Source organism: Mirounga angustirostris, unplaced genomic scaffold (genome assembly GCF_029215605.1).
Source record: "Mirounga angustirostris isolate CCGP_5_RB_7025 unplaced genomic scaffold, mMirAng1.0.hap1 SCAF_14, whole genome shotgun sequence".
NCBI classification, from domain to species: Eukaryota; Metazoa; Chordata; class Mammalia; order Carnivora; family Phocidae; genus Mirounga; species Mirounga angustirostris.
Window position 1 is genome coordinate 73,060,392 of NW_026991722.1, and position 12,914 is coordinate 73,073,305.

Genomic DNA, 12,914 nt, shown 5'->3' on the forward strand with positions numbered 1-12,914 from the left:
CATGTTCTGAGCTTCATGGAGGGGTAAAAGCACTGGGTTGGAAATGAAGAGGGCTGACCCTTTATATAACCCCCTCCGTTCTCCCCATCCTCCATCCCCATTTAGCTGCTTGAGTTAGACCACTCACTTCATCTTCTCTGTCAATATCCTTATTTTCAAATATTTGCCCACTTAAGTCATAAATTTTCAGATCTATGTTAACAAATATTGAATGGCTATTGCATTTGAGATGAATTGAGATGAAATTTTTAGAAGAGTATAAGGTATGATATACATGTAAATAATTATTTAATAATATTTAAATACGAAGTTTTTTAAAGCATTCGCTTTTTGTGGGGTTGAATTTATTATGTTTTATTTCTTAATGAAAGCTTTGGGAACTACCTATTTGAATTCAGCGAAACCCCACAGTGATGCTGTAAGTGGGGTCCAAAGTATTTCTGTTGCATAGGATATAGGGTTGTGGTCATTCAGGGTTAGAGGAAGGCAGGGAGGTGTTCTGGGGGCTCAGGAGCCGGTCAGAACATCTAAAATCTCACCAGCACAGGTATCTGTTTTGCCATTTACTGAGGTTTTTGGGCAAGCTGTGGCTAAAACATGTCCATTTTAACACTGGATTACTTGTAATCAAGCAAAGCTTAATAAGCTATACCTGTTATTACAGGGGATATATGTACGGCTCTTTGTATAAACCAGTGTTTTGTTCTCTCAGTTTTTCCCTTGAATTATATACTGGCTCGTGGTTGATGCTATATTGGCTGAGTATCTGCATAATTTTTTTTGTAGCTCTATGGTGTAGTCTTAGATTGGTTTCATATTATGTATTTTAAAATAAAATGAATATATCCTGAATATTTCACTTATCGAATTTTTCCTTTATCTTAATAGGATACATTAAATACAACTGAGAACAAATTGCTTGATGCACATACTCAGATTTCTGATTTGAAAAGGTAAAATGTATTCTCTTACTAGTAAGATAATTATGCCTCTGTTGTTCTTTTAGCATTTAAATATGTGTCTGTACTGAAAGCAATGAAAAGAAAGTTTTTCTTGAGGATTTTTAGGCACTTTGTGATCAGGTTTTATCCTAATCTCCCCTGACCTGGAAATACATTTGATTTTAGCTGAAGAAGATTTTTTTTTTTTTTAAAGATTTATTTATTTATTTGAGAGAGCGAGAATGAGAGAGAGAGTACATGAGAGGGGGGAAGGTCAGAGGGAGAAGCAGGCTCCCCGCCGAGCAGGGAGCCCGATGCGGGACTCGATCCCGGGACTCCAGGATCATGACCTGAGCCGAAGGCAGTCACTTAACCAACTGAGCCACCCAGGCGCCCAGCCGAAGAAGATTTTTAAACGATTAGAGTATATTGGTGGTTGTGTTTGAGGAGTGTGCATTTCCTGAAACATTATGTGTTTCATTATGCAAATGATTAGATATTTCTAATTGGCTTTGGAGCATGTTTTTGTATTTGTATTTGGAGATGTGTCCCTTATTTGGAGATTTTACTGCACTCCTCAGGACTTCCCATCGGGGAGAACATGAATGCTGTCTGGCCTTCTCATCTGCTCAGGTCTTTTCTGTGATGCATTCAGTTCTGCTGATAGCTTCCTTATCACATTGGCATAAAGCATCAGCCCGTTAGAGCTATTCTTTCTCAAACCTTCCTTGCATCAGGGTAGGCAAGAATTTGAGCTTAAAAGATGAGACGAAGACATATGCAAAGTTTAAAAGAACAGAAAGAATGCCAAGATAACCTCAAAGCAATTAATTGGCCAGAGTCCTATTTTCTCTTGGTAAACTTGAAAATAGGCTTTTATTCGGAACATGGCACAGATGAGGTAAGTTGTCGGTAGATAGTTTTCAAGATAGTTTAGCCTCTGTGTCTTTTAAAAATGAGGAAGTTCTTACTAGCTCTTTTATTGGATATTAAACCTGCTTCCTTTTTTGTGAAAACATTACCTATGTATGTTTTATATGTGTGAATATATATGTTTAGAATTAAACATGTTAGAATTGCAATTTACTGAATCCTTGAATTTATTTTATTTTTTAATTTAATTTATACCGTGTTTTGACCTGTAGTCAAATGTATAAATTTTTTTAAATTGTCTATATAAAGTCCGTTTGTTGTTTCCTTACCCTTCAATTTTGTAGTATATGGCGTGTTTATTTGTAGAGTTTAATGTATTTGCCTTTCAGTTTATGTTCCAGTTTTGCTCAGCTTTTATTTTGAAAAAGGCTTACAGACCAGCGGTTCTTCTGTCACCCCTTTTCTAGAAGCATCTGTTAAATAAGTAATTTGTAGTTGAGCTATATTTTAACTCGTGTACTTAATTTCTCCTTTTACTTTTGAATTAGAACAATTTCAAAACTTGAAGCTCAGGTCAAGCAAGTAGAGCATGAAAATATGTTAAGTCTTCGCCATAGTTCTAAAACTCCCATGAGATCCTCACGTGCCAAGTAAGTTATTTTGTTTAATCTCTGTAAAGCTAGAAATAAGTGCACCCTTTCATTAAACTGAGAAGCTCATCTGTGTAACTCATAGGAAGTCAGAGTTAAATCTCATTATAGAATGTAGATGTGTAAAAGCATCTAATTATGGGGCGCTTGGGACTCAGTCAGTAGAGCATGCGACTCTTGATCTCGGGGTGGTGGGTGCAGAGCTTACTTAAAAAAACAGGAAAGTAAAACCATCTAATTATTAGATATCATAAAACCTCTCATGCGGGGGCATTTGCCAAGAGGAGGAAATAGAATCAGATTGGGTGTAAAGAGACTTGGAATGTTTTCTTTGTTGACTCTGCCCAGCTGTGTGACCTTAGGCAAATCACTTAGGTTTTTTTTTTGGAGCTCAATTTTATTATCTCTAAAAACAAGGACATTGAGCTAGAACATCTCAAAAGGTCTTTTAGCCCTAAAATTCCAGAAATTTTATTCCTATGTTAATGGGCAGACCTATGAAGATAGATCTTCATTAGGTTGTATGAATTTTTCTTTTTAGTTTTTTATTCAAAATTGGCTTTGCTGTAATCTCAGAGCATTATCTTGATACATTTATAGTTTTTTTCATATTAGATTGGTTTTTTGTATGATTTTGTAAAGAATGTTAAATGAGTAGATCATAAGGTCATAATATTGGTGTGTATGAGAAAGAGTGTTAATTGTAAATTTTAACCTATGTCATTGTCAAATGAGAAACTTTTTCTAGATCTTTGTTCATTGACCTTAAGTTAGAACATAGTGAATTATTTAAAGAAAAAATTTTGTAAGTTACTGAAATTGAACATTTGAGCGACAAGAGTGCTGTGAGATTGGGGTCAGGGAAGGCCTTTCTGTGGACGTGACTTGTAGTCCGGGAGGTAAGCCCTGTGCTGAGTTGTTGGTGTGGGAGGCATGAGGGAGGGGCATGTTCCAGGCAGAGAAATGAGCTTTACTACGGCCAGAGGTAGGAAAGAGCTTAACATGTTTTAAAGAACCTGGAGGAAGTTTATGTGACCTGAATATTGCCAGCAAGGGGTGAAATAGCTCCAGATGAAATCATAGACTGTCGTACATCGCTTTCTAAGCCATGGTCAAGAGTTTGGATTTTACTCTAAGTCTGTTGGGAAGCCTTTGAAAGGTTTTATGTGGTAAAATTAGGTCATCTGATATTTTTTTCTTTTCTTTTCTTTTCTTTTTTTGAGAGAGAGCTCGAGCAAACAGGGTGGGAGGGAGAGAGGGAGAGGGGGAGAGAGGGAATCTTAAGCAGGCTCCAGGCGTAGTGCAGAGCCCAATGCGGGGTGTAATTTCATGACCCTGAGATCATGACCTGAGCTGAAATCAAGAGTCGGACGCTTAACCGACTGAGCCACCCAGGTGCCCCTGATTTCTATATTTTTAATGCACCTGCCATGAGGAGAAGATGGAGAGGAAAAGTAGAAGCAGACACATTAATTAGGCAGTTATACTGTTAGGAGAAACGGTGTTCACTGGGTGCTGGCCATAGAAATGGACAGAAGAGAAGGGTCTGCGAGAGATTCTGGAGATAGAATCCACAGAACATGGTTAAGAATGAGATGACAAGATTAAAAGAGAGGTGTCTGATAACACCTTGGTTTCTGTCTTGAGCAACTCCAGGTGCCACATATTGAACTAGGGAAGAAATGGGAAGAGCCGACCATGGGGTAAGGATCAGAATTTCCATTTCGAATATTTTAGTTTGAGATTCATACGAATTCCAAGTGGGAATCAAGCAGGTGATTATAAATTTACATTTGGAATTCAGAAATAGGGTCTTAGGCTGGAGTTACAAATTTTAGAATTATTCTGTAGTGCTTGACTCTGGGATAGATGATGGGTGTGTGGTGGGAGGTTGGTGTAGGATGAAGCTCTGAGGACCCCCCGATGTTTTGATGTTGGGGCCAGAAGGAGTTGGCACAAGAACGTGAGAAAGAGCTGCCAGGGTGCTCGGAGGAACCCTGAAGTGGCCAATGGTGTAGACACTGCTGAGAGAGCAACTGCGGGGACTGGTGACCCCTAGGTGCGCCAGCCCGGCCTTGATGGACTGGAGAGTGGTTTGCGTGGAGGGACAGTTGTGCACATCCGTTGGGAAGGTTGTGTAGAGTGAAAGTGGCCTGTATGTCTTGCGGCTGGAACATTAATATGTTGTGATATATTTATGTACGGTGCTGTGTAGTGTGACGGCGCGTACATTAGATCAGGGATTGGCAAGCGCAGCCCCAGCCCAAGTCCAGCCTGCTGCCCGTGTTTGTAGAGCCGTGAGCAAAGAGTGGTTTTTACGTTGTTAAATGTTTGGAAAGGGGCGCCTGCGTGGCTCAGTCGTTAAGCGTCTGCCTCCGGCTCAGGTCATGATCCCAGGGTCCTGGGATCGAGTCCCCACATCGGGCTCCCTGCTCGGCGGGAAGCCTGCTTCTCCCTCTCCCACTCCCCCTGCTTGTGTTCCTGCTCTCGCTGTCTCTCTCTCTGTCAAATAAATAAATAAAATCTTAAAAAAAAAAAAAAAGATTTATTTACTTATTTGAAAGAGAGAGAGAGAGCACGAGTGGGAGAGGCAGAGGGAGAATCTCAAGCAGACTCCACACTGAGCACGGAGCCCAATGTGGGGCTTGATCTCACAACCTGAGCTGAAGCCAAGAGTTAGACGCTTAACTGACTGCACCACCCAGGCACCCCAACATGGTTTAATCTTAAGAACATAATTTGGAACAACAAAATACCGGTTGCAGAAGAAGTAGGACAGTATTTATATTGACTTTAGCATTTAGAACGTATCTTACAGATTCATACAGAAGTAGTAAAAGTATAACAACGTGTATGGAATGCTGATACAAATTTAGTGAAAGTGGTAGCTGACCGCTTACACTAGGGTTATGACATTGGAGGAATGATATTGGTGAGATACACAGGCGACTTGGGTTGTATCTGTAGTGTTCCACTGTTCAGCGGAAATAGAGCAAACAAGGTTCATAAACAGATGGTTGGTGCATGAGTATAATCTGTATGTCTGTGCATGTTTGAAATATATATATTTTTTAAAGATTTTATTTATTTATTTGAGACAGAGAGAATGAGAGACAGAGAGCATGAGAGGGAAGAGGGTCAGAGGGAGAAGCAGACTCCCTGCCGAGCAGGGAGCCCGATGCGGGACTTGATCCCGGGACTCCAGGATCATGACCTGAGCCGAAGGCAGGCGCTTAACCAACTGAGCCACCCAGGCGCCCCTGTTTGAAATATTTTATATTTTAAGTGAACAGGAACCAATAAGAGATCAGTATCCAGGATATAAAGAACTATAAATCAATAAGAAAAACTCTCAATAGAAAAATGATAAAAGAATACGAACAAATGATTCACAGGAAAAGAAACCTCTAAATGGCTGATAAAATTGAAAAGATGTTCATTTTACTAGTAATCAGAAAAATGCAAATTAAAATAAGCATGGGATACCACTCACACCATCAGACAGTCCAGGCCAGACTCCAGCTCTGATCATTGTAAAATTTGTCAAAGATGTGAAGAAATAGGAACCTTCAAACTGCTGGTTGGACTGAAAATCGATAAGCTTGTCTGGACCGTGATTTGGCAATATCCAGTAAGACTGAAGATGTGTGCACCCCAAATTCCACAGTTCTGTTTTTGGATATTTACCTCAGAGGAATTCCTACACATGTTAATTGTAGCATTGAAAGGTGATGCATAGAAACTAAAACATCCACCAGCAGGAGAAAGGATAGATAAGGTGTGGCATAATTGTACTGTGGGTAAATAATTAAAATGATGCCCCTGTCTGTGTTAACATGGAGAAATCTGAAACACGAGTAGAAACAGCAGCATTAAAAGGACGTGTGCATTATGTGGACATAATTTAAAAAATACAAATGACCTTATATGCAGAATCTTCTGTCTTACCGTTGAAAACAAATATGGTAAGATGTTAGCGTTTGTTAAAACTAAGTACAAGTGAGTGATTGCAGTAGTCTTTGTAATTTTCTAAGAACGTTTGGGGAATGTTTCTTAATTTAAAAATCGAGGGAAAAAGGAAGGGAGCGACGGGGAGTTTACATGAAAATGAGGGAAATTGTAAGAAGGTTGGCTGTGGAAGGGAGCAGAGAGAGGAAGACACCTCTTGTCTCCTCGTCTCTTTTTTCCCTCCCAAGTGTTCTGCGGGGTTATCAGCTGACCGGGAGGGCTGGGAGAGGTTTGAGGAGAGTGGAGAAAGGTGTAAGGGAGTCCTGTTGGAGAACTGGAGCTTGTCGATTACAGAAACATATGTTGTCAGCCAGTGTTGGGTGTCCGTGGAGATGGTGATGGTGACTCTGGTGCTAGCCCAGGCTGCACAGTTGGGTGGCTTGCTTCCAGCAAAGCCCAGAGCTAGGACTGTAGACACTCGGGAGCAAGACCACCGTGTTCCTCAGGCTTAGGTCTCTGCTGCCAGTCGGGGGTGAGGGAAGGTGAGTGCGGAAAGGGGATCAAGGCAGTGAGTAACTGTGCACCCCAGAGTAGGTAGAGGGGAGCTGAAAAAGCTAGGGTATGTGTACATACCATTTCAAAGTAGGTTGTTTGGGGCACCTGGGTGGCTCAGTCGGTTAAGTGGTGAGGCCAGGGATCACAGGCCTTGGGGTCACAGTGCCTTGGTGATAATTGAGCACCTTAGCCAGAAGAATCTTTGGAGTTGTGACTTCTTATTTATTTGAGAGAGAGTGAGCACAAGAGGGGGTAGGGTCAGAGGGAAGAGGCAGACTCCCCGCCAAGCAGGGAGCCCGATGCTGGACTCGATCCCGGAACTCCGGGATCATGACCTGAGCCAAAGGCAGTCACCCAACCAACTGAGCCACTCAGGCTCCCCTGGAGTTGTGACTTCTTAAGGGGATGTGTTCTCTAGTGATGATGAAGTCCAGTGAGTATTCTCCAATGGAGGGGCGGGCGAGCGGGTGAGCAAACAGGAGTCGAGTCCAATCATTGGTGAGAGGTCCAGGATAGCTCCTCCCTGTGGACACTGAAGTAGGAGGGCAGGAGCAGGTGTGGAGAAGGTGAGAACAGTTCTGAAGTCTAGCAAAGGGCCGGTTAATGCATGATGTGTGAGCTTGAGTTGGGCAGGGTGTCCATAAGATGCGGGAAGGGCTGGCCTTCAGCTGCACTACTCAATACACTAGTCACTGTGTGTGGCTATTTCATTTAAGTTAATTAAAATTAAATAACATGTAAAGATTGCTTCTTCATCTCACTAGCCACAATTCAACAGCATGTGACTAGTGGCTATTGTATTGGGCTGTACAGATAGAGGATCTTTCTGTTCTCACAGAAAGTTCTCCTGGGCAGTGCTGGTCTGGGAGGAATGAGAAGGGCACTGTCGCTGTACCTCCTTGTCCTGAGCTATGGGTTGGGTGTGAAGCATAGGAAGTGTGGTAGGAAGTTATTTGGGGGTGTTCAGAGCTGTGTAGACAGGAGAATACCTTGACTGAGATGCAGAAATAGCCCAAAGTAACAGAAACCTAAAATAATAGTTTGGTTGGATCTGAAAACCATAAAATAGAATTCGTATATCTAAAATAAGGTTGTTTTATGCACTTTTAGAATTACTGTACAAATGTGTACGTACCATTTCAAAGCAGGTTGTTTGGGGCACCTGGGCGGCTCAGTCGGTTAAGCGTCTGCCTTTGGCTCAGGTCAGGATCCCAGGGTCCTGGAATCAGGCCCCCCTTCGGGCTCCCTGCTCAGCGGGAAGTGTGCTTCTCCCTCTCCCACTGCTTGCTGCTCCCCCTGCGTGTGCTCTCTTTCTCTCTCTCTGTCAAATAAATAAAATCTTAAAAAAACAAAACAAAGAAAACCACCACAAAGCAGGTTGTTTTCGGTATGTGTTCCGTGTGCACTGAAGCACGAGCCTGTCATGCCTCAGATCATTTCTCCCTGTCCTAGCACGCTGGCCACCTCCGACGTCAGCAGGCGCAAGTGGCTGATACCAGGAGCGGAGTATTCCATCTTTACTGGCCAGCCTTTGGACACCCAGGATAACAGAGTGGATAACCAGCTAGGGGAAACCTGTGCTCCCGGGTAAGGTAGCTTTGTCAAAGGTCATATTTAGGGTCGATTATGGTTTCACAGATTTCAGTTGCCTTTCAATGTTCAGGAAGGCATAAAGAAGAGCCTTCTCTTTGTGGCTTCAGTGTCTTACTTTTGAGGACCAGATTTTTATTTTACTTTGAAAAGCTAATGGGTTTAGGATACTTAAGATCAAAGGCCGTGCAGACCGTACCCCACCCTGTGCTCCTGACAGTTGTGTGCTGTGCACAGACTCTCGGTTAGGCTAAGGTGTTGGTCCTCGCACCTTCTGGACAGCCCACGCAACCATGTTACTCCAGAGCACCATATAAATATAATACTTATGTATGTGCCAGGATGTGAAGAGGACTGGGAAGTGCTGGTCTATTACATGCAGGTTCAATTTTAGTTTATTTACATTGTAAAGCATATATATTCATTGTGGAGTGTAATTGTTAACTCTCATGTCATTCCCTAACAGTGCCAGGGGCCTCTGTCTTAGCGCAGCCTGCTATTTTAAAGCACCGTAGACCGGGCAGCTTAAACAAGAAACACTTTTTCCGGCTGTTCTGGAGTCTGAGAGTCTGAGACTGGGGTGCCAGCACAGTTGGGTTCTTGGTGAGGGCCCTCTTCCTGGTTATAGGGTCTTTGCTTGGTGAATGTGTGCGGCGGAGACATCTTGTATCTCTTCTTTTTAGAAGGGCATTAATCCCATCACAGGGTCCCGCCCTCATGATCTCATCTAAATCTAATCACCTCCCCAAGGCTTCACCTCCTAACACCATCCACTGAGGATTGGGGCTCCAACATACAAGTGTTTTGGGGGGACACAAATACTCAGTTCATAGCACTGCATGTCTTACAATTCTTATTTAAGGTACCATTCTCCTCCGGAAAAGGATTCTTCATCTGAAAGTTCACCAAGAAGCTTATTGATAAAAAAACAAAGAGAGACTTCAGATACACCAATCATGAAAGCTTTAAAAGAACTCGATGAAGGAAAAATATTTAAAAATTGGGGCACACAGACAGAGAAAGAGGACACCTCAAATAGTAAGCATTTTTCCCTTGTTTGATATAGACAGATAATAGATTATAGACTACATGTTACATTCTGATTAGTAAAAATTTATGCAGCATTCTTAAAGATATTTGAAATATATCTACATCAGTTTGTCCTTGGAAAGTTACAGTAGACATTTGGTATTCATAAAGTGAGATGTAACGTTTTCTACTTTCCCTTTTTTGGTTACTGAGCATCTCTCAGTAGGATAAGAAGTATCTTTTTATTTTAAGATTTTTTTATTTTTTATTTATTTATTTTTTAAAGATTTTATTTATTTATTTAACTGACAGGGAGAGAGAGAGAGAGACAGCGTGAGAGGGAACACAAGCAGGGGGAGTGGGAGAGGGAGAAGCAGGCTTCCGGCTGAGCAGGGAGCCCGATGCGGGGCTCGATCCCAGAACCCTAGGATCATGACCTGAGCTGAAGGCAGTCGCTTAACCAACTGAGCCACCCGGGCGCCCCTAATTTTTTATTTTTAAGTAATCTCTACACCCAACGTGGGGCTCGAACTCACAACCCCGAGATCAAGAGTCACATGCTGTTCTGACTGAGCCAGCTGGGTGCCCCAAGAAGTATCTTGAATACCATTTTTCTCACAAGCACAGGTCAACACTACTTGCATCTCCTTGTACTCACTCCAGTGCTCACTTGATCGGGCCTGCTGATTACGTTGCATCTCCAAAGCAGTATCTCCTAGTAAATAAATTAGTGACTTGCTTTCTAAAAATAATCTCTCTTGAAAAATCACCTTGAATGGCAATTGTAAACAGGAAGCCAGAATGAATTCATTATAAACTCCCACATTTTTCTTCATCAAGCATTTTTTAATCCTTACAATGTGTATTTGCAAATAATCATTCTAACCTGGATAGTGAGAATTGCTTGCTTGGCGTAATCATCTGTTAATAAAGGCGGGTAACCAGAGCTAGGTTTGTTTTGTTTACTTTTTAACCATTTGTTTGTTACAGAATTAGCGAATCCTCGGCAAACTGAAACGTCAGTCAGTGCAAGTCGGTCCCCAGAGAAATGTGCCCAACAAAGACAGAGGAGATTTAATTCTGCTTCACAGAGATCCTCGTCTTTACCACCTTCAACTCGTAAATCAAGTACTCCAAGTAAGAGTTAGATGTGTCTATCTCCTGGGCTCAAAAGAGTGGTATCCGAGCTGTGCACACATGCCTGATGTTTTTTGTTTCCCTTATGTTCTCTAGCACCTACTAGAGTCCTCTGAGCACAGGGTCCCTAAATAAGGTCTTGTTCAATAATATCACCTGACTGCACAGATAACTATGACTTTAGGTGAAGGAATTATCACAGTATATTCAAATGAGATTTTTGTGTGTGTTCAGCAAATTCCTTTTTGCAACTCCTACCATTTCACGGTTTTTGAGGGCATTGACAACTATCTAATTAAACATTAGTTCAAACAAATTAATTTAAGCTAGCCTGGAAAAGATATACTTCTTTTCATATAGTTTCCTCTGGTTTCTTTAGTCAGTTACAGTTACGGTTTTAAAGGTTAAGCATTGGATTTGTTTTCTCGATTTCCATTTTCAGAACAGCTGAAGATATTTGTGTGTCCCCGTGTGACAGGAGTGCATGGCGGTATTTGTGTGGCCCCGTGTGACAGTGGACAGGAATGTGTGCTGGTGTTGGTGTGTCCCTGTGTGACAGGAACGTGCACCGGTGTCTCCATCTTATTTCCGGTCGACTTCTAAAATCCTGAAAAACCGGTTTTGAGTCTGCGTGCTGACACCGCAGTCTGATACAGTGTTGACCCTGGTTCCCTCTAGGTGTGAGGATTATGAATTATTTTTCTTTTGTATGCTCTTATTTATCTTTCAAAAAGTTTTATAATAAAATTGTATTCCATTAAAGTTAGAAAAAAGTACTGAAGAAGAAAGTATGCTCTGCCAATATATGCATTATATTGAAGGAAGAGAATATTTCCTCTTCATTTTCTTCTGTAGCAAAAAGAGAGATTATGTTAACACCAGTGACTGTGGCTTATAGTCCAAAGCGATCCCCTAAAGAAAATTTGTCCCCAGGATTTAGTCATCTACTGAGCAAAAATGAAAGCAGTCCAACTCGGTAAGTTCTCTAAAATAATAGAATAAAATATTTTATTACTGATTTTTTTTTTTAAGTGTCAGCTTTATGCCTGTAGCTATCACTAATTTTTCAGTTGCCAGTGGGAACCCTTTGGATTTAAATCATTTAAATGAATGTCATATTAAAAATTAAAAAATACTGTAATCCATGAAAACAGTTTTTAACTGTGGATACCGGCTACTACTGAATTTAAATACTGCCTCAGAATCCCTTCCAGCTTTTGGATATAGAATGATAATTCTTTGTTTTCCTGAAAAGGTTTATGATACAGGGCAGTTTTTGAGCCATTTGTACAAGAAAGTGGGCTGTCCTGGGATGGCCCTGGCAATACACGTAAGTTTCCCTGGGTGCCTGAGACAATTGTCCTCTCTCTGAAGTGTGGTCAGCACTGTGTGCCCCTGTGGGGAGCCATGCATGCCTACGATGGAAGAGCTGGTGACCTGGCTCCATCAGGCTCTTGAGAAATTTCTTAAGCTCGTTGAACCTCAGGTTTCCTCTTCTATAAAACAGGGATAATAATACCTGCCCTGCATATATTATAAGGTTGTTATAAAGATTGAAGGAAATAATGTATGGGTAAATGCTTTAAGTCTCTCATATATAAGTATAATTTTGTGTTAGAAAATATAAATTAAACTTCAGTTTTAGAAAATTATATGACCATCTTTCTTTTTAAAATATACGTGAATGTGTGAGTTAACTGGATGCCAGCTCATCTTTCTAGTGGAGATAGGGAAAATCAGTTAACATTTTTTTCTCACAAATAACTTGCTTCATTCAATAGATTTGATATACTTTTGGATGATTTAGATACTGTTCCTGTGTCTGCATTACAACGTACCAATCCAAGAAAACAACTCCAGTTTCTTCCTCTAGATGACTCGGAAGGTATCTTTTCCTAAAAAATTATTAGTTATGGTTTTAGTCATTTTGTGAATTTCTGGCATTTTTTTCAAGGTCCTAAATAGTATAATATCCTGCACTTAAATAATTTTTCTGCACAAGGGCCTCTAAGAATAAGCATTCGTGATGCTCATATTATGTGTCAACGCTGTTATCCTCATTGAAAAGTTGGGAAACTGAGGTACAGACAGCGTTAATGCTTATTTAACCAGAGCCATACTGTTCAGTTTCTCTCTTTACTAATTTCTGTGCAACTTAGGCATCGGGTGATTTTTTTTTTTCTTTTTTCTC

At 41.1% G+C, this 12,914-nt stretch overlaps 1 protein-coding gene across 13 annotated transcripts in view; it reads left to right on the plus strand.

Annotated features, from left to right (window-relative positions):
• Positions 1 to 12,914, plus strand: part of MPHOSPH9 (M-phase phosphoprotein 9) — a 62,200-nt gene that overhangs the window by 40,526 nt on the left and 8,760 nt on the right. For 11 of the 13 annotated variants that reach the window (XR_008507105.2, XM_064578260.1, XM_045887786.2 and 8 more), the window contains 7 exons: positions 889 to 953; positions 2,363 to 2,464; positions 8,420 to 8,554; positions 9,420 to 9,595; positions 10,577 to 10,723; positions 11,579 to 11,699; positions 12,505 to 12,608. Coding sequence is in view for 12 of the 13 variants with exons in the window: in XM_064578260.1 (XP_064434330.1) it covers positions 889 to 953; positions 2,363 to 2,464; positions 8,420 to 8,554; positions 9,420 to 9,595; positions 10,577 to 10,723; positions 11,579 to 11,699; positions 12,505 to 12,608 (850 nt within the window). In the remaining variant the exon portion in view is untranslated. Of the gene's footprint in view, positions 1 to 888; positions 954 to 2,362; positions 2,465 to 8,419; positions 8,555 to 9,419; positions 9,596 to 10,576; positions 10,724 to 11,165; positions 11,700 to 12,504; positions 12,609 to 12,914 lie in introns of those variants that run through there. The other 2 variants (XM_054510549.2, XM_064578263.1) reach the window with 2 other exon arrangements.